Source organism: Dicentrarchus labrax, unplaced genomic scaffold (genome assembly GCF_905237075.1).
Source record: "Dicentrarchus labrax unplaced genomic scaffold, dlabrax2021, whole genome shotgun sequence".
In the NCBI taxonomy this organism is placed as follows: Eukaryota; Metazoa; Chordata; class Actinopteri; family Moronidae; genus Dicentrarchus; species Dicentrarchus labrax.
The window spans coordinates 6,411,464-6,434,046 of NW_026136716.1; the positions used below are offsets into that span (position 1 = coordinate 6,411,464).

At 39.2% G+C, this 22,583-nt stretch overlaps 1 protein-coding gene across 3 annotated transcripts in view; it reads left to right on the forward strand.

The window, feature by feature from the left end:
- LOC127378549 (neural cell adhesion molecule 2-like) overlaps positions 1 to 22,583 on the forward strand; it is a 260,470-nt gene that overhangs the window by 187,884 nt on the left and 50,003 nt on the right. For all 3 annotated transcript variants that reach the window (XM_051427454.1, XM_051427455.1, XM_051427456.1), the window contains exons 5-7: positions 1,435 to 1,572; positions 12,542 to 12,659; positions 18,797 to 18,966. In XM_051427454.1, the coding sequence (XP_051283414.1) occupies positions 1,435 to 1,572; positions 12,542 to 12,659; positions 18,797 to 18,966 (426 nt within the window). The remainder of the gene's footprint in view (positions 1 to 1,434; positions 1,573 to 12,541; positions 12,660 to 18,796; positions 18,967 to 22,583) is intronic.

Genomic DNA, 22,583 nt, shown 5'->3' on the forward strand with positions numbered 1-22,583 from the left:
CGGCACAGTCTTAACGAAGCAAGCTTTTACATTTTTTACTTTTTTTTTAAGGTTATTTATTTAGTAATAAATATTTAATCTTATGGAGAGAAAAAACTAGACTGAAAACCATATTTTCAGAGGCTTTACAGAGTAGTATAATTAGTAGTGTAAGTGTTGGAAAAAATAACTCAACGCAACACTTCTCAGCATTATTAAACTGTGATTATTCTTGATTATTCCAGAAGATTATGATCGTAATAAAAGCTGCAAGTAAGCAGCAATCTCCAAAAGATTAGAGTATGAGTGTAAACCTGCCAAATACACTTGATTGTTGAAAGAGAAATGCTCATGAGTACAATTCTCTCTCTCTCATTGAGAATGCGTGCTAATGTGCCAAAAACACTGTTCTCGAGGAAATGCTATTTCCTTCTTTTTGTGTGGATTCACAATACGACAAGGATATCAAATTCTATGAATAGAAACCCCATCAGCCCCGGGTAGGCGTATACCTTGGCCAGAGACCCTGTTAACCAGCGACTGAGAGAATGGATTATAGTGCGTTCAGAGTGGTGACATTGGAAGAGATGCTGCTTCTCATGAAGATAAAATGCACCCTGCATCTTTTGAAAAGAGGTATTTCCAGCAAACTACAATAATTCACGATCACATTGTCAATTATATTCTGTCCCGTTTGATCTAAAGCTGATCTATATCATTTTTAAAGCTCTTCCCTCTAATCTCAGTCGCTTTAATGGTGTAAAATATCGGGAGGGTGGTCTAGTTAATTTGCTAAAAAAGACAGATTGAGGCAGAGAAGCACTCAGAGGACAAATTAACTTTCAGTAATATTATTTTGTGATAGAAGGCAGGTGCAATAGTCGGAACCAGTGGAGTAGGATTCATTATTTCCTCCTCCCTGATTTACAACTCTCTACACCACTTCCCCATCCTCCTTCTAGACAAAATGCATGCCTGAACACTGATTAGAAAGAGTGACCCCTTGAATCTGTCACGTTTTTTAATTGAAATTCAAATCTTCGGTGTCACGGTGGTGATGAAACGTGGAAACATGTTTTCTTTTTTTTTTATCATTTCTCTCTAATTTCAATGCATGGGTATAAATATATTAGCTTGAGAGAAATGAGATAGAGGCCTCATCACTCCTGGCCAATCTCACAGTGGCCACAATGGGAGAGAGAGTGGAGACTATTTGGAACTGTAATTGCGTTGGTGTTTATCTGTGTGGACTTTATCAGGTAAATGTGCTGAAGTGAAGATTGACAGTCTGGCTACTGAAGAGTGGAGATGGCAATTTTGTTCCGCTGTTTTGCTAACTTTCTTATCTCGCTTCTCTCTCTATCATACACTGTTGTTCTTTTGTCATTTCCTCTTCCCGCTCTCTCTCTCTCTCTTGGATTACTGTCCATCCTCCTCTTTACCTGTGCTGTGAAGGCAGGTTCCAGGTGCTGGCAAACAACAACCTCCAGATCCTTCAGGTGACCAAGGCTGACGAGGGCGTGTACCGCTGCGAGGCCAGCGTCGAGGCTCGTGGCGAGATCGATTTTGTGGACATCGCTGTGGTGGTCAACGGTGAGTTACATTTTGAGTCGTTATATCTGGATATGGAAAGTTGTTTATTTCGCCTTGAAGAGGGCTGTAACAAACTGTTAATGGCCACTTGGAGCTGTCTGCAGGAAATTCTAAAAGTCAATGTTTTCTGTAAGAAAACACAAAGATGACTCTTAAGCTTGGGGTTTGTTTCATGGCAAGTATGTTTGACCTACAGGTCTCTCACCTCTGCTCTGTCTCACCTCAGCTCTATCCTTTTCTCTAAGTACTGAAATTGACAAAGTGCTAAACCCTAATCTAATTTTCAAAAACATGCAGCATCCTTGTATCTCTACAGTTGAAACTTGTTGAGGTCTTACTATCTTGTAAGTCTGAAAATGCACAGGAATGAAGTTCCAAAAAGTTCTGAATAGCTTAAAGTTGCATAGAACACTTCTTCTTGTGCAGCATAATCCTCTTACTGTGACATAGCCCAGTAAAACAAATCTTATTTTCAATGAACTATCAGCATTTATCTCATTGAATACAAACCAAAGCTTCCAAACCTCGCTGGTCTTTACTACGGATATTTAATGGAAGCTATGCAAAAAACAGATTCCAAGCACCCTTCACACAGTGTCAACAGATTAGCATGCATCAGAGATTGAGTTTCTTTCTGCTTACAGACGTTTTGTTGTTGCTGTTGAACATCACTCATTAATTCCTTTCTGGAGCAAGTCTGCAGGTGCTGAAGGAGCAGCTTAGCATCCTTGAGGAATGCAAAAGAAAATAGGAATCAGTGTCACATTGTTAATCTTGTATTAATTAATAATGATTTGTTAACTGGAAAATGTTTTCTTCAAGCAACTAAATAGTGCTGTTACTAAATATGAAAGCACATACATTATAATACCGTCATGATGTCAGTTTATCACTAAAGTGTTGTCGAACTTGTTACTAGACTGCTACAACGTCAAGTTGACCCGGAGCTTGTTTACAGTGTTAATCAAGTAAATGATTCTGAAACAGCTCCCACTGATGTGCAGGAACTGAGCTGGTAATTCAGGTTGAATACATGTAGTATTAGAACAGTTGTCAGCTTTGACAGGTTCAGCTCCACTGACTCAGATAAGTTCATCGTTGGCACACTTATAGCAGGTCTACTCTTTCTGCTACAACTGGCGACGTGATTTTTTAATGTGATTGAAAATTTCAATTAGCGATGGCTTTGGGCTCTGTGGCCCAAAAATCGAAGGATGTCATTTTAATTTTCTCATTTGTCCTCATTTACAGCGAGTCACCTGAGACTGCTGAAGTGATTGAAATGTGATTGCACTAAGGCCACGAGCGTCCTGTAACGGTTGAACAGCTGCAATATTGTCTCTGCCTATGTAATTCTTTCTCACCTAATGTAATAGCAGAGCGGCCCTCCGCCCAAAAACTATGAATTGCATTCAATTTAGCACACCACTTACCTTACTTCTGAGGAAGATCCAATAAGCCTGCTCAATGAGGCACAACCTATTATTACAGCGACACGACACTTGCCATGTGGTGCAGAGACGGTACGGGCTGCGGAGCACTCTGCTGTGCATCCTGAGAGGAGCCACACCCGGAGGGAGTCACTTTAAAGTGAACTTCTCTTTGCCTCAAGGAGACTCATTCTGCTGATCCCTAAAGATTCTCACATTTAGACGTGCCCTAAGCTGAGCCTGAAGGAGACACAATCTGATTTGTAGAAACACCATTTGGTCCGCGTGAAATATATAAAGTACTCAGAGGAAACTAAGACTTAATGAAACTAATGAGTTTGTCCAATATGGTACCACCGGGTTGGGGGACATCTGTTACAGCAGTACATGCACTTTTGTGTACTTTTTTCTAAGCATTCATAATGTGCTCTTAAACCCGTCCATCTTACTAATAGCGCATATATTTTACTTAAAGCTCCTATAATCTATGTTTTTATGTTAACAAAGATTCAAATACTACGGGTTATGTGTGTTTTAGTGTCTTTCAGCTCTTGTTTAGGTTTCAACAGCCGGCAGATTCAGTGTTTTTTTGTTATTTTTCATCAGCATAATTCATCAGCAAAAAAAGACAAATCTGATGACCCAACAGTACAGTACGTACCCAACTGGCAAATGAACAAAGTAGACTTTCCAGTAGACAAACTGTGTGTTTATAGCTGCCCCCAAGAAAATCTATTATTGCAAGTTTCATTTTTCTTTCTTTGCAGTACTTTTATCATCTTCCTTACAAACAGTTTGGACGTTTGTAGTCTACTACAATAGCAAACAGGCATTTACTCCGAGGTCAGCAGTTGTCCTGTGGTCCAGGGAAACTTTAAGCTAAGCTTCTGGCATCAAAGAGAGCTCGTCTGATGGTGACAGAAATGGAAAGGACACTTAAATGCCACATACTGTTATTGGGCAGGTGATTAAAAAGGTCTGCCTCTCTTCTGTTCTGCACATTTCAGTCAATATGTGAAGCACAAGTTGTGAGAGAACAAGGTGGTGGACGTGCAAAGTGGCTGTCTTCTCAGCGGATTAGCTCGCAGTAGCTCCTTTGGTCTCAGGAATCTACAGAGTCCCTAAGGAGTTTTTTTTCAGTGCACTAAGGCCTGTGATGTTCAGGAAAGCCATGTTGCACCCATGCTGTAGCCTAAAGGCTTAACTGTTTGCATAGCAACCCCATGCAAAACATTTCCATTCCCTGCTCTGAAGCTAGAGACGCACATTTCTTCAAACTCGGAGAATTCGCTAGTATTAATCCCCTTCTATGGGTTGCAATCATGAAGGCTTGGTGGAGCAAGTGGAGCCATCTTTGCAGAGGATTTCCAAAGGAACAGGAAGCTCACGAAGGGTTAGCAGAGAATATACAGCATTGACAACAACCTGGCTGGTCGAACAGCACAGAGGCCCTGAACACAAGCAGATAGAGATAGAGTTGATTGCTAGAAGGCTCAGATATAACAATGAGTGCAACAGACTGCGCTACATGTTTTATCAATCAGCTGTGGACAGTGAACTCTTCTGTGTTGCGGTGCCAGGGGATATGGCATTGAGGTAAGAAAAACAAACTGGTGAAAGACAAAAAAATAACCACCAGAGTCTTTCTCTGTCTGAAGAACTCAGGAGGAAGAATAAAGAAGAAAGGACGAGGACTAAACTGATGCAGCTACAGCGCAACTTCAGGCCCCATCTCCCCTCCTGAGGATCTGTATTCAGTACTTAAAGCTCTCTTTTATGCCAAAGTCAGGATGGACATTGATTCTTGTCCACACCGAAGCAGCGACAGCCAACAGAGAGGGAGATGAATCTGGACACTTTCCTGCACAGATCATCCTGGACTGCTTTTTGGATCCGTCTTACAGTGTGCAGCCATTATTTTTTCTTGGCTGTAGCTTACTAGTCACTGCTTCAGTAGCCGAATTCTTTTTTTTTTTTTTAACAACTTTATTTAAGGCATTTTCAGTTATAGAGACAAAGGTGAACATACATACATACACAAACATATCAGTTCTCGTGAACATAATCCCATACTAGTACCATCCCCACATACCCTCCCCTGGGACCAAGAGTACAAGGAAAAAAAAAAAAAAAAAAGATCCAATGCTGCATAAGTGTAACATCAATGGGCTAGTCAGACAGGTTGACAAGAGAGAGGACCAAGATAACGTGGTTGGTTACAGATTTAACTTCTTAACATACTCAATAAGGGGAGACCACATTCTGGTATATGTGTCACAAGAGCCGTTCAGTGTGTGTCTTATCTTTTCTAACTGAAGTAGAGACAGCACCTCCTGAATCCATCTCCTGAAGGGTAGGCATTTGTTAGATTTCTAATTCAATAAAATCACCCTGCGAGCTATAAGGCTACAGAATGCTATTGCTCTCTTTTGTATATTAATGGTACATGTTTCTGAGGGTGTGACTCCAAATAAAGCAGTGAGTGGATTGGGTTTGAGAAAAAAAATAAATATAGGTTTGTTTGGTTTCTTTGTTTTTATCCAGTTAATTATTTCACAACCCTTCAGACATTTTGTGCCCCAGTGGAAGGTCTCCCAACCACTAATTTAACCCAAATCAGCATTAGCTACAGGCATACAATGCAAGTGCAAGGAGTCTTGGTGTATACAGCCACTTTTAGGCATGCACCTTGTTATGTTAATATGATGGCAATTTCACATGGCTCACATTTTTTTCAAATGCCCAAATCAATTTTCCATAAAAGTCATGACTTTAATCTTGCTAGGGGTTGGTAGGTGGCATCACATTAATGTACAGACTGCAGTAGAGAGAGAGATTAAACCATCAACCCTCCAAATTATCACCAAAATATGGGGGTAATCCATTAACTTGATTGGGGATAAATAATTTAATCTTGCGTAATCTTGTAGACTTAAAAAATCTATAACCTTGTAGGAAAAAAATGTTTTTTGGGCCTTGTCTTATCTTTCATATTACAATCTTATATTTTATTTGTATTGTTTTTTATGTTCTCTTTTTTACTTTTTTGTTATTGTTGTTACTATTGGTGGGTCAAAATGCTATTTTTTCATTGTATTAACATAAAGCGTTTTTGGGCCAGTGTGCATCACGTGACGGACGCCATTGCTCTAATTACACGGTTCGGCCACTATGCGGAATTGGCTTCAAATCTTTGACCTGACATTCGTGTAAATTATAAACGATATAATAGGTAGACCATTGACAGTATATAGTTTTTTAATTAGTCGGATAGTCGCAGAAACAAACACAAAAATAAAGGGGCCCTTGTGACCGGACGAAAGTATCCGAGGTTTGTTGCAACACGGACCTTTATCATAGTTACTGCTAACCGTTGACAGTGAGGTGCTAGCTGCATAGACATATATTTTTTCATTTATATTTTTTTTGTAAAGTTTGAAGTTATTTATTACGTGTTTTGAACAACAATACTTTATTGTTGAAATACGTGAACTAAAAGTTCCAAACAGCCCAATAGTATCGTCACCTTACATCCTCCTGTCATAACTACCACAGCCACTAGGGGGCTTTGTTGCCCTAATAGAAAGTATATGTTGTTTTGAGGCATTTTCTTAAATGACTAAAACAGTCTTTTTGGAAGGCCTGTATCGATTAAACACATGTCTTGTTCGCCTTACTAAGAGTGGTGGCCAGCAGTCCTTCCCTCTAAATATTTCTATTTTAATCCATTCTTAAATGCATGAATAAAGTTACTAATACACAGCAGAATTGGAGTTAAATAAGTGTTACATTTACATAACAGACACCTATGTCTGAATGACTAAACACCCTGAATGTAACAGATGGATGATGCCAGCAATGTTAAATATTGTAATAATAATATATAAAAGGGTTTAAGAAGCCCTCAGGTCAACCTCAAGGCACTTGGCCAACTTTATTTTAAGGACTCAATTAGCAGAAGTCTTGTTGAATGATTCTGTCGAGGAAAAGGAAAAACTGTCATACTTTTCAAATATTGAGCCTCTCACTGACTCAAAAGAAAACAGAAAACATTTAGTGTTTTAGCTTTAGCTTTGACGATTAATTTAATGCATCCATAAAAGTATAAAGATTGCCTCTCATTGCCTTACGTTTTTGCTCAAACAAGATTTTCTGTTGGTATTTCAGGAGTGGTTAATGCGCAGCCCGTTATCAGCTGAGTTGATTCAGCCGATGGAATGCTGCTGTGTCTTTATTGTGAAGTTTTATTGTAAGCTACAAATGATCTGGATCACAAGCTTGTAGCAACGATACGTCACGCTGTTCTTTTGACACGCTGTGTCAGAAGAAATGTCAGTTCTGACTCCTTCAGCAATGTGTTAACAGACATTTCTTCATCCAGTCATGCAGAACAATATTTTGTCTGAAAGCCGGGCTGAAATAGCTTACTGTTAACTTTTTTTCCCCTTCCCCATGTGAAGTCATAAATATTCATGGGTCAGTTGATAAGAGAGTGGTGTCTTGCCCATAAGCATGCAGAGAATAAAGCTCCGCTGACCCGCTCCAGACTCCAGTGTATCATCAAAGCGAAGCGTAGATGAGGATGATGGCGTATCGAAGAAGAGGGCCACCCACTGAATGACTAATCAACCTGAGGGCAAAACAGCTCAGTGTCGCAGAACATTTCAGGGAGTGATCTCAAAAGTTATGATGGTGGACTTGTGCGAGCTTTTCATCCGCTGCACGTAAACACAATGTGGAGGGATACGCTTAAAGTAATAATCTCAAAGATTTTCATTTAAATAAATGTCTGTTCTGAATCTAAATCTCTGAGACAGTGACGTCCAAAAAGACACCCGCAATTACCGCCTTTCGCCGAAGAGAACAAGACAGATCTTGAAGTTTGTTCCCTTTTAAAAAGAAGGATTTGAAAATTGGTTGTAGTTAATCAAAGTGTTTCCAGTTCTTGTTGACATAATTAGGTAATTTACAAATGTAATTGACTCTCTGGATGCCGTCAGCAACCTCTTAAACTTACCTGGCAATCTCACAATATTCTGAGCTGCCTACTCTTCCTCTCTGTGACACTGGTAGTCCAGTTTATCATGGACATATTTGTCCTTCCTGTCATGACATGTAGTCATTTTTCATCCCTTGAGAGGAGCGTTGAGATGAATACCATGAAATGAGACATATTTCAAGTAGGCAATAACATTTTTCATCCTCTGTGTATCTTCATGTGATAGTGTGAAATGTCACACTGGCAAACATCAATGCTTAAAGTATATGGCTACAGTCATCAGCTGTTATCTTAGCTTAGCATTAAGACTAAGGGAAGAGTTGAGGGGTGCTGGTAGGAGGATTTTGTTACTTTTGGATGAAGCCAGGGAAGCTGTTTCCCCCCCCTTTTTTTTTTCAGTCTTTATGCCAAGCTAAGCTAACCGGCCACTTGCTCCACCTACATATTTACCGTACAGACATAAGAGTGGTATTGATCTTCTCATCTACCTCCTGGCAAGAAAACAAAGAACCGTTTTCCCCAAAATGTTAATGCAAATCAGTTTGTGTTGACTGTAAAAAAAAGGCTAGGATTTACTAGCATCTGCCGACTTTTCCATTTTTGCTCCCTTTAATAGAGCCTAATGTTTTCCCTTTTATTAGTATCAAACATCTCTCTGCTCTCCATTTGTATTACCCGCAAGCCACAGTTTGTTTCTATGGCAACTGATGGTGATGCAAAATGGAAATCACTTCCTGATTTTCCCTGTATCCTTCCTAGACCCATCCACTTAATTGTTGGTTCACTCACTCACACACTAGACCTGTAATTTTCCCCCCTTTCAGCTGTCAGTGGAAACTACTGGCTGTGTCCTTCAAGATTTCCTAAATTATTTTGCCCTGACATCGATCATAACCGCCGGGTGTTCAAGAAGAGAATAAAATACGGTCTTCTCTGTTATGTCACATTCCCAATTATGTACCGGGGCTGGTTTGATTCCAACTTGTGTGCTAATCTTGAAGGCAAAACAAATCCCTAATAAGCACTCCAGCAAAGGTCTTGTCTCAAAACATTCCCTTTCTGAATTTCTAGTACGTGTAATACGGTTATGACATTTACCAAGAACATTTCACAGCTTCAGAACACGAGGAATCTTCACTTCATTGAAGCCCATTAGCGCCACACAGAAAAACACGTCTTCTAGCACCTCAAGGATCCATTTATATCAGTGCAGGCGAGTTTGTATCTTGAAATATGTTTGCAGTGTACGCTCATGCTTGTGGGGATGTGTGTAAACCTCGCATTATCTCCGCAGAGCCTCTGAAGTTTTTAGAATATGACTAATACATGAAGAATTCATAAAGCTTGCCAGATTGTTTCTGGACGCTTAAACCCTGTTGCTGATTTGCTCTTTTGAAGTCTTTCTGCTCGGCAGTGAGTCTCATTAACAGGGCTGTTTCAACGGGGCTCACTGGTGTGGGAGTGTATTGTACAGGAAGAGAGGGACACTGGAGAACGGAGATCTATTGGCGTGGAAATCAATGGTTATCATGTCAGGCAAATGCTCGCTCCTCTCATTCGCAGACTCAGGACTATTGGAAAAGACTCATAGTGTTTGATTATTGCTTAGGCCATTTTTATCTCTGAGAAGCTTTCTGAACCTTGGTGTGTGTCTCTGCACGTGTGCGCTTGTTCAGGCCTGTATTTCATATTGTGATTCGCTGATTTTACTGACAAAAATTGAAATATTCACTCGTTTTTTCAGCACACGGCAATAACTAAATGATGAATAGACACCGTGAGAGAGCAGATAGATCAGGCACTGTGGAATTTAGATGTACCCTGAAGAGTTTTTCACTTACACATTAATACACACTGGTGTCGTTAGTGTAATTGATCTTTTAAGAGAGACTACAGTTCGCTGCAGTGTTTGGTTCATTAGGTGTCTGCGATGATGCTTTGTTTTGATTAGAATTCCCCATTCATTATCCCAAGTATGTCTTTTTTTTTCCTCCACCAACTTTACACGCGTGTTTATCAAGACTGCATTTTAATGAGATTTTAAGCCACGTATCATATTTAATTTTCATCTTTTACCGAGCTGTGTTAGATCTACGTGGAGTAAGTCTCCTCCAGGTGACACCATTAGGAGGACAAATTCACTTAATTAGCTCTCAGTAACTCCCACAACAAATTGGGTGTTTACAGGTTTGGAATATGATACAATTCAGCTTTGTTTTCCCACTAAAGTGACACCCTTTAATGCCTTTCAAGCCATATTTTTGTTTTTGATCAGATGAAAACAAATGGTGCTGAAATAATATCACTGCAGCTGCCAGTTACAGTAACATATATTTAACTCGAGTGCAAACATCTGTTTAATAGGCTTTCATTTGCAGAGTTTTTCAGACGCTAAACTCAAGATGTCTTTAGAAGTGATTTCCCTTCATTTCATGCTCTTTGTGTGGGTTGTGTTGATTTTATGTTGACATTTTGTTGATTTTCATCTTAGAGATATTAAGTAGCTGAATAGTTTTAAAGCAAACAAGCCATGTTTGAATAGGAGTTGTTTCTTTGGCCATAACCATTGCTGGAACATTGTGATTTGTTGCATTTTGCCGTTTGGCTTGTTTACATTTACACCGCCTGGTTACAAGTCAACCAGGGCTTGTAAACAAAAGTTACAGTAACTTTTGGTTAACCTTGTGACATTCCTGAGGTGGGAGGAGCTTAAATCTCATTTACGCTTGGTGTTGAAATGTAATTAGTGTTCTAGATATGTTGTCCAGATAATAACATCTAATCAAAGGCCTTTGCATTTGCACCTGGCCTTAATTAGCGTTGTCATTATCTAGATTCTGTCCAACTAGATCTCATTATACAAATTAAATAGGTGGAGCTGTTGGACTAATTAATGCTGGTCCACGGATCTTTTTGCCTTTGCTCAGGAACTGATCTCGAGCTTTCTGCAGGGCCTGAAATACAAAGAGCAGGAGGAGTGAGAGGACGTCTCAGCATGTGAGGCAGATATTCTTCATTAAGAATGTGGCTGAATTTGATCCCCTAACAATATCACAAACTATTTCATGCAGCTAAAAAAAATTTAAAAAATGATATGTATTTGGTTATAAGATATAGACAATATGTACACTGGACCAAACTAGTTTTGTTACTCTGTCTGTCTAAACATGAGTCGCTGCTGGATCACGTGCAGCTTCAGGTGTTCAGGTGGTGCACTTCATTGATGGTCGCCCGTTATTGAATGTCTTTGTTCTCCCCTACCTCACACGCAAACTGAAGGCGTAAATGTTCCAGAGCTCCACTAAGCTACACCAAACATGCTTAATCATGGCCTGAGATTGGACAGAGCCACGGCAGAGCAGTTCTAGTGTGTGTAAAAGTGCAGTTAAGTACAGGCTTGAGAAATGGACTTAGCAGCCTGATAAACATGCTTGTGCCATAAACCTGTCATTCCCTTGTCACTGCAAAGGCAAACAGAGAAAAGACTGTGCCCGCTCTCCTTTTAGCGAATGACAAGATGACAGTCTTCAACTGGTTGGATGGCAGCGACACACTGCGTGTTCCTGACAGCGCTCCACATATACTCTTGAGAAAGTCATCAAGACTCTGTGCTGTTTATCAATACTGCTGTTTGTAGAAGATTAGAAAGACATATTGTATCAATATTTACACTGTATGTATTTATATGCTGCATGTACATGTTTAGACCAATTTACAACCACATGAAGCTAAAAAATAATCAGCATTATTAGAAAAAGTATAGATTTAAATGTGTTCTCATGATACCATATGAGAAACCGTAATATCAATCACATGAAATCATGTAAGATAGGTCTGATCTTCATTCTTCCCTCCCTCTAGGGTGCAAGCTCAAACAATAAGTCAACCTTAAGTGATGTCAATGGACATCCTTGTTTGTTTGCTTGATGGTGTTTAATCTTTATTCGGAGTCACAACAATAACCAAAAAAAAGAATTACGGTATATATTCTGTGCCTGAGAGAACAAGTTTGTTGTTCAAACCACTAACCTTAAAATCACAACAATGAAGCACTTCTAATTTTGACTCTGCAGAAATTGGCCTGACAAGAGGAACAATGGCTGGAGCTCAAGAACTCGACAGAGATTGAATAGTTTCTTCCCAAAAGAAAAGCACAGTTTTTCATGGCTATAACAGTGGTTTTTGATGTTGAAACACATTTTCTGTCTTGCCATTGTTTGTATGGATTTAGCTGAGCATTTCGGAATCAGACAATAGTATTATGGTTTCACATCACTGTGTTCCGCTCCTTTGTGTTTTTACCAAAGCTGGGTCAAAATGTTAGTTGAAATCCCCATGGGATTACCAACAGAAGTAGCATTTTCAGTGAGTGCTTACAGGCCACTCGCAAAGGCCAATTTAATCCATTTGAAAATGTTAGCCTTCACAAAGACTGAAATTTATTTTATAATGAAGTCAGAATTTGCCTTTTAGTGATTCCCCTTATTAACTCTCAGGGTTTAATAACAGCATATTTTCTGCTTTGTTTTTGTGTCTGCAGTCCCTCCGGTGCTGTCAGTGTCCCAGCAGTCCTTCAATGCCACAGCTGACTACCAGGAATCAGTCACCTTTACTTGCATCACCTCTGGATCTCCTGACCCTGTGGTCACATGGCACAGGTACCTTCTACTTCCTTAATACCTAGCATTGCTCTCTGACATACAGCTCAGAGAGGTATTGGAGGAAAACATCAGACTGAAAATTGTTTGGCTTTCACAGATGAAGGATGGATATAAACAGAAGTGAACACCATAATATTAAACCCATTCCGTTACAATATAATGGCCGTTGATCTGCTTGCTACAACCTCTTCTGGGAAGAATTTCCACAAGCTTTTGGAGCCTGGCTGCAGGGATCTGCTCCCACTCATGCCAGAAAAGCATGAGTGAGGTGAGGAGCTCATGTGGCCTACCTTGTATTGGTTGAGAACAGGGCTTAGTGCAGGCCAGTCCAGTCCTTCCACACCAAACTGGGAAAAAACATTTTTTACCTGGCTGTGTTACAAACCATGTTAAACAGCTCTAAATCTAAGGTCCACATACATGTGGCCATCGAGGGTATCAGAAAACATTTGGAGCAAAAAGAAAGTGAAGTGGCACTGTGACGTCACCCATTGGTTTGTGGAGTACCATTTTGATGCCTTAAGTTTAGCATTATGGATGTTGACTTGAGCCAGAAGTGACCAAATTTGCATATTTGGATCGATATGAGTTTGTTACTCACGATCTAACGTTACTTTTATGCTTTTGTCAGTCATTTCTTTCCCCCTCACATTCAAATATTACACAGCATCAAGTCGCCATGAGCTCAGAATAAAACCTCTGCATGTCCTTTTTACGAGTGGAAAAACAAGAGTCTCTGAAGTAGCTGAAATAAAGCCACTGGATGATGTTGAGCCTAGATGCAGATGTAAACAATGTAAAATCTGCTGCATTCTCAAATCATAAGCACATGATTACTGCATCCGTCAGTTCCACGGTAATTGTGAAAACATAAGGATGCCGAATAACTTAATTTGTCACAATCGCACAGCAACAGTAATCATAGTTTGCTCACTTAATACTTCTCAAACGCGGCAGTTCGTTGTCAACATCTGTTGTGTTGTGACTTTTTAGAATTTGCTGATACCTCTCAGCCGCCGTACCTTTGTGTTACTACCCATCATCATTACCTCTGTATTCATTTTTATTTATGTCTATGTATGTGGTAATATTTCCTTACAAACCACCCACACATGTACTGTACCATTGTAATTTTTTGGTCACGGATCAAGTAAATATTCTTTGACAGTTCTAACTGAGGAATTTATAGTCTGCCCTCGCACATTGCCCTAAGCCTCCACACAGTAATATCGCATGCCGCATAGCAACAGTGTGAAACTTTACACCTGAAGAGCATTTGACACCCCACCATCCACTCTACACCTCGATATCCAGTAATTAGCTTGCACCCACTCAGTAGACAATTGTGACAAGCCTTTTTTCACCCGAGCATAATAACACTTTAGTGTTCATACTTTTTTCCCACAATACACTTGCTTGTTCTTTTAGATAATTCATCTTAATGGGCCATAGTTGTGTTGCTGTATGTTTTAGCCCATTTAGTACAAATCAATTATATCTTGCATTGCTGCTGACTGTCTAAAGCATACTGTAGTGTGTTCGATTTTCGAATGAGCACTTCCTTCCTTTAAGGCAGCAATTAATTTCACCACTTTCTCGAAGTAATCCATCAACGTAAGGATGAAGATAGGAGTCCAGTTTGTTGTTTTTTAATGTTTCAAACTTCCTTTGTCATTGCATAATGCAGTAGGGGGTTATAAGCGGTACCCACAACTGCATTATTAAGCAAAAATGCTGTCAGACAGATTGTTTTAACTGATTACCTACCTCGGGCTGGTTTCTGTAAGTTGTTTTTCATGCTGTACTGAAATGGATGGAAATCAATGGCTGCGCTTAAGGAAGTATAGGAAAATACATTAAAAACATCTAAATATGCTTTGGAAAATTGGTTAAAAGTAAGTTTAAGTTGTAGTGAGGGGCCTAAAACATGCCATATATGGAAAAATATCGATATTGCTAAGTCACAAGTCTGTTTTTCAATACTTATACCTCCAACAATAATGGAGGGAAAAAGGCTAGAGAAGTGGCTGGTAAAATAACACATAATGACACATAGCAAGTGAAGTCTTAAACACCCACACTTACCTTTCATTCTTAGCAGTTTCAAGGTTTTATTTTTCGTTTGTTTTGTTGTCTTGAAGAGTTGGATTGTGTTTTTATTTTTATTTTTTATTTTTTTTAAATACTCTCAAACAGGTTCATGTATATATGTTGTTACCAGCAGGTATAATCCAGAAGCATAGTCAGAACTGCCTGAGAAAAAGCAAGGCAGTTTGTGAAATAGATATGAGTTTTTTTCATACTGATATACTGCACAAAGGTCCAGTGTGTAACATTGAGGAGAATCTACTGGCAGAAATTATATAATTATATAATATTCAAAGATATGTTTTCATTAGTGTATATACCTTGACTGTTCTACAATCTCCAGATGGGAGTTGGTCCTCTTCCACAAAGGCTGCCAGATAGGGACATTGGCTCTAGATAGGGCCTTAAGCTTAAAACTAAAATATAATGTCAGTCTTACACATAAAGCAAGGAAAGGAGCGTATACAAAGATGTTGAATAAGTCAGAATATGTGTATTGAAATATCCCCTTTAACAATATTCATCAAGGCATGCATCACTTTGCGAAGTACAAACAAAACATTCACAGCTAGAAACAACGTAAACTTTGTAAGTCTCATTCATCTTGCTCTCTGGTTTTCAGAAATTATATTTACTGCTGGGTGTGTTACCTTGTCTTTCAGCAACAGAACAAACCAGGAAAATTTGATTTTAATGATTTAACCGCATGCATAATATGATGCTGCAGATTTCACAGTGATGATGGGTGTAAACTGATTCGTTTTTACTTTCATATTGGGACTATGCTTGTGACAGCTTTGCTCCTAGATAATGATTCCACACACTGTGTCTTTTTTTTTTGCATCATAATATTAAATTGAGTTATGTTTGGCGTGGTAATTACAAAAGGTAATTGAAATGAGAAACCTGTTCATGTGAAGAAAATTATTGTGCTTGCTTGTTTATCCATCTGCCCAGATTTAGAGTGAAAGAGGCTAACGGAAGGATTCAAAGTTGTGTATTGACACCGACATCAGTCTCTTATAGGCTAAATACTGACCCAGAGATGAAAGGACTCATCCAGCAGCCGGTGTCAATTTGCCATTTGAGTATTTTTAGACCAGAAAGTGGTACAGCAACACTGAGAAGTTTATAAACAGACAAAGTAAGATTATATAAAACTAGGTGCTTCCTCCAATTTGGACTCTCCAGCTCTTCATTCACTCAACACTTTCAGGTGGCTTGCTATTGGTCAGTGGCATGAGATTTGTGTCAGTTACTATTAATGATATAGAGCTCTGCAGATTGTCAGGGACATTAAACGTGTTCGTTTGTGGAGACTCTCTTACTGAACAAAATGAGTTCACCACAGATATTATTTTCTGCAATGGAAACTTTTTTTGGGAGGAACCAGGGCGATGTCATCCCTTCAACGCTCTATTAATGTCTGTATGGCATGATGTTTTGGTACCATTCCACAAAAACTCTGCCTTAAAGGAAAATCTTTATTCACGGTAATCCCGCCTCTGAGTACAATCTTATGTAAAGAACTTGTCAAGGGCAGACAGCTGCCTCTCATAGCATCACTTCAACTGTACATCAACACTGATCTTAAGCTCTTCAGTGTCCACTGACTGTCAGACATTTCGGTGTGTTCTCCTTCATTTCCCAGGTCAATAAGTCCCGCGTGTCAATCCCACACTGCAGAATTAAAATGGGTTCATCTCAACAAAAGAATCGGCTTAGGAGTAAACAACAATCACAATCCAATTTAGTTTTCTTTTTGATGTCACCGCTCCCAGCGTCCTCCAGCATCCCCAGTTGCATTTCCTGTCAGTGCGAGGTTTCGCCTCGTCCTCTGTGCATCTTGGGTAATGGACTACCTGTCAGCAGTCAGTCAGTATAATGACATTCAGTGCTGCAGCCCGTCCTGCACTGTCCGTTCCAAAGATGAGGCCTCTCTTCATTTCCTCTTTGGCTCGCCACAGTTATTATTACTTGGCTTTGGTGTTTCCTCCGTCGACTTTCAATTATCCTCCCTCTCACTTCTCCTACAGAACGGTGAGGCTGGGGCCTGGGCCTCGCTACACAGCATTACTGCATTTGTGTCTGAGTCTAAGAAATCTGCACATTTGAAATCCCCAAAATAATAATAGTGTTTTTATTTTTCATTCACACAGTCGGCTATACAGTCTGAGATATATAGAGAAGTCTCTAAATATATTTAGAGGTATGCATTATTCAAAGCTCTGTGTTTCATAGCTTTTAAATTCAATAGACACAATAGCTTATGAGGTTATAAAACAGGGTGCAAGGTTGAGATTGAGTGCATTATCATCCATATTGAATGAACAGGTAAACAGTAAGCAGGTTTTCATCCCTATTCTTCATATTACACAATTAAAATAGTATTTGGGTGGATTAATAATAAATTGCAACTGACAATACTGCTATCCAAGCTCTAACCAGTAAACATCAGCTTCATCTTTTTCTTGGTATTCTGTTATACAAAATGATTTTATTTTTAAGAATTTCTCTCTCTCATCCAGCTACATACGCTCACCTGAGGATCTGCCCCTATAATCACCACTGGTCACTGAGGCAGCTGGAGGTTAACTGCCTTGCTCAAGGACACACAGATTGTAGTTTTTTAGGGAGAGGAGAACATTACTTATTCATTTCACTGATCTGGCTGATCCAAAGGTTCAAACCACATATCGCCCAGCCACAACACAAGGCTGCATCTCTGACCTCTGGACAACTAGAACATCAACTGTCTGTTTCCACTGGATCAATTGGCAAATATCTTCTCTAACCTCGGCTTCTATTTTAAAAGGATAGTTTGCTTTTTAGATAATGTAACACATTCTTCTACTTTGTTTCCTCTTTTACACATAGGGTTGGTTCATGGATACTTTTTATCTATCCGTACAGTTTAATGTTATGTTGCACAGATGCTGAAACGCTCGGGTGATAATTCTCTGTTGCTGTGGCGCTACCCCCTTTCACATTGCGTATCGTCATTTGACACATTGTTGGTATAGAAATATTGATCAGTGCAGCTTTAAGAACTTTCTATTTCAAAATTCAAATGTATATTTGTCCTACACACCTGTGGGCGCAGGTAAACAAAATAAAGTGAAATTAGCGACTTTGTCTGTTTGTTTGTTAACTCTCCATACATCTTTTGAGGTAAAAGAAAAAAGTTTTAAAAGTGTATTACCTTTTGTTGATCACAGTCATGGATCTAATACTTTATCCTGCATCCAGATGGCATAAAAAAGCACCCACGAGTTTGTCTAAATCTGTGTAAGTAAGAGAAAAAAAGTCAAATGCCCCCAAAATTGGCGATCCCTTTAACCTTATAGATTACACGGCTGGTTAAGCTGCGGTAAATAAACAAGCGGGGGAGGCTGCGAACCTGCTTCACACCCATATGCTTCTGCTATGAAGCTTAAATATAGACATGGATCAATTTAGCTGTTGCTTTTTTCTGACTAATTTCCCTACAGAGTCCAATAAGGAAAGGCATTAAGTCAGCACTGCATTCCACACCACACCGGAGTCATTTAGTGAGTGCTGCAGTCCATAACAGAATGTACACAACAACACAAGTGAGCTCTCAAGAGACTCAAGCATTAACGGAGGATATGAAGATACTATTTTTCCGCATGGCAAAGTTTGAGAAGTCGTAGCATTTGAAAAATTTTGATGACAAGCTACAAAATGATGCGCTGAGCTATTTCAATTATAGAATGATATGTCTATCTAAAACAATGCTTTCATCGTACTTGAAAGGGTTTCTATAAAAAGTGCTGTCACGTTCTCGTCTGTTTACGTGCTATAGATAGAAATAGCTTCAAAGCCAAACTGTCTGCACTTAGCCTCTCTTTTATAGGATCAGTTGACATCCAAAGTGCTAAGATTATACATCTGTAACACCACCCTTGATGTTACAGATGCTGTGGTGTGAATTTTGTGGAGGGCACTGTCAGGTGTGAGTTGGTTTCTGGATATTGTTCCTGTCGCTCATCTGCGATGCGTGCTTCTGTTTTGTTTTTGTGCAGGAAAGGGCAGCAGCTGGAGCCGTCAGAGCAGTACATTTTCAACAGGCTGGAAGGAGGGCGCAGCATGTTAACCATCCGCAACATCCGACAGGGCGACGGGGGTACCTACACTTGCAAGGCCACCAACAAGGCAGGATCTCAGGAGAGGGAGCTCTTCCTCAAGGTGTTCGGTAAGGATGTTGACATTGAAACAAGGCTGACCAAACAGGAAACCAGTGGTTGTTGCATATTATTTTTTTTAGTTTAAGGTTAGAAACTAAGCAACTCTTACTCTACTGAGTGGAATTCATTCATTCAAGAGGTGAGGGCAAGGACATTTCTGGTGTATTACACTGTATTTCAACTGTTGTGATGAAAGGTTTCTTCACAGTTAATATTTAATAGGTCCATTGTACTGGGCTGTCAGCAAAAATATAATGACATCTCAACACATGGACAGATAAAACCAACTATCTGCCGCCACCCCTTCCTTGTGAATTGACCCTTTCTTTAGTCTTAACCTAAAATAACACAAATGCTTCCTAACATTTAAAAAGTTTGTTTTCATTTTACATGATCCGCCAATTTGTGCTCTTCCAAAGTGTGTATAAGTGTAATAACATTGCCCATGACAGTAAACAGTGTTTTATGTTGATCCATAAAGCTTTATTGTAAGGACCTCCACAAATTCCTTTTCATAAAAAAAATGTTTTTCAGAATCATGAATGTCTAGATATGGCCCTCAGCCCACCACAATAACAACTGCATCAATATGATATATTCCCGCTGAAAGGAAATATTTCATTTATTGCTTCATATTTCATTTACGGCACTCCCAATAAAAATATTTCAATTTATATTTTCATAAACCTGCTGGCTATCCCCTCACAGATCACTGTGATAGTACATATCCCTGCTCATGAAAATGTATGGGGATTTGTGCTCCAGTCATCAACATCCTTTCAAGATGTGAGAAGCGCTTGTTCTTCAAATGCACATTTAAATGAAGACGTTAAAAGGGAGGGAGGAGTTCAGCTTTTCACTGTGTGCTGGGGAAATGCAGTTGTAAGTTAGTTTTATTACTCTTGACAGCACAGGCGGGAGGAGAACAGGGCATTTAAGTCAGACAAGGTGTGTGTGCGGGTGTGTATGTGTTTTCCATTCATCTTTAGGCATGTTTTTTTCATTTTCTGAATGCTATTAACTTATCGACTTATCATATTAAATGATTTTAACAGGAATATAATGTTAAAACTTAAATTTTAGGATCACATACATTACAGGCAAGCTTAGACAGTGCACACAGTAAATGTCTCCCTCCTCAAATGTATATGATTACATTATTATAGGTGATAAAAATGAACCAAGGCAGTTCGATTTTCAGCAGAAAATGAGAGGAAAGATGTGACAAAAAGGAAGGTGTGATTCAAGAGGGAAAAAAGAAAAATGAAAGAATTTTTTTAAAGAGTTTTCATTTGAGAGCAGAGGATAAGGAATGAGTTGTTACAAAGCTGCAGCAGCTGCTGGATATTCGTTTTCATAGATGGGCTTCTTCATGTAGACCCATGAACATGTGTGACCACAAACAGGTTATTGTGGCGTTTAATTGCTTGAAGCCTTTTCATTCCTGTTTCACATTGATAGACTTAAACACTTCCACATCTGGGGGCCCACTATCACCACAGTGTGCTGTCTGGCTGCTTTGTGGAGTAGCTGTTGCAGCCCTCGAGCTGTGAGTGTTAGTCCTTCCAGGTAATGAATTTACAAATCCTAATACGGTGAAGGCATGACCCGCCCTAATCTGCCTCTGTCCCACTCTGCTTTGCCTCTGATTACCTTTATTTGCTAGGACAGGTGAAGATAGGAAAGAAAGGTTGCGGTAGGGTGACATGCAACACGGGGCACGCGCTCTACGAGAGGAGCTGCCCTGCACCCCTACCTCGAGTGTCATGCCTAATCCCAACCAACCTGAACTGACGAAGGCAACAAGTACTAGCCAATCAGAGGCAGAGTAGGGCAGGTCATGCCTTCGCCATAGTAGGATTCTTTATTTTGCTTTCAGGTACTATCAGTCTCCCAGGATTACGTCAACTGGTCTTTGCATCATTTGTTGCCATAAGAAAGAAATCCACCATTCACACTGTTATAAATAGCTACATTAGATTTCTTGGAGCCATCTTGATCTTTGGTTAATGACCACAGCTGTACTTTGTGTTTAGTGCTAATGAGAGGGCTAACATTGTAAACCAACATGATGAACATTATAGGGTTAGTGAGCATGTTAGCCTGCTGGTGTTAGCTCAAAGCTCCACACTGCCTAGGTAAAGCCTCACAGAGCAGCTAGCATGGCTGTAGACTCTTAGTCTTGGTAAGCTGTTGTTCATACATTGCTTTAAAGGACAGATTCACCATTTATATGTTATAACTCACATGTTTTTTTTCTTGTTTTGGACAGTTTTTGTTCGGTGGTGCATTTTCCATTGTTTCCTCGGAGAACTATCTAAATGTAGACAACAGTCAACAGTTTGAGAGCAGATCATTTTTCAGCTATCTGAAGCATCAACCATAAATGTCAGGTTTTGGTAGAAGAGCAAGGTGCTTCTTTATAAACTCTCCGTTTTTCAGCAGTCATACAGGGAGAAATTTATCATAGAGGAAACAGAGATACACATCTTTCTGCTGACAGAAGCCTTTGAGTTTAGCCTTAAAGAACCTCAGAGTCTTTGTGATCTGTTGTCAGGAGTCTGTGATAAAGCATCCTCTTCTCTTATTTTCATTATAAGTTGGCTGAACACATCTTGGCATTGTTTTCCTTTTTGTTGACTAGAAACACACAATGCGCTACTCAGCGCTCATCAGGGTGAGTCAAGTAACTTACCAAAGTAAGTAAAATAACTCCTGCAATAAATAGAAATGTAGAGACTGATCATATAGATAATATAAGACTGTCTGACGGTGGCTTTCTTTCTGTTATACACATTAAACTTTGTAGAGTCGAATCAGGGATGACAGGAGATAATCTATGCTGACATTTGCTTTGTGAATCTGTACAGCTGAAACAACAAATACACACATTATCATTATCAGATCCGGTCATATTTTGTTTTCTAAAACCTGTCAGTGTGTGGGATAAGAGCTTTATGTAATGACAAATATTGCTAAGGGGAATGAAAATGCTGTTTGGCTGCAGAAGATAGCAGCAACTGGGGAATAAACTGTCTATAAACAGCTAAGAAATGCTAATGTAAATATTACAAATAAGCTTCCTTAGTCTATCATTAGCCAACAACTGAGATTTAAATTGTACCAAAACTGTATTTATATATATTTCTATTGTCAAAGGCCTCTCTTATGTCATTATGTCACATTCTGCTCTAACACTGACAGCATTAATGGCATTTTCACGGGTTAAGAGCAAAATGAAGCCTGTTTTTTTTTAGTGTCAGGACTGACACTCCGAGGTTACTAAATACAACATTTACAAGTATAATTATGACAATACTTATAATTAATATAATCCAGTGTAATTATAGTTATTAACAAAAGTTAAAGTAAAATATTCTTGTTTTTAATTATACTGTGTTAAGAAGAAACTTCAAACATCACCCTGAAAAGAATAAACTCAATTGTGTAAAAATACTCCTGGAAGGTCAAATTAATTCTGGATTTTTATCTTTTAGCACACAAATGCTTCTCAGTTCCTTCCCATTTAGAGTTGAAATGTTTTAGATAATGCGTTATTAATAATGTTCCCTGCAGAGTGGTTTTTGCACCATGCTTGATAAATGAGACATATTCCATTTAATAT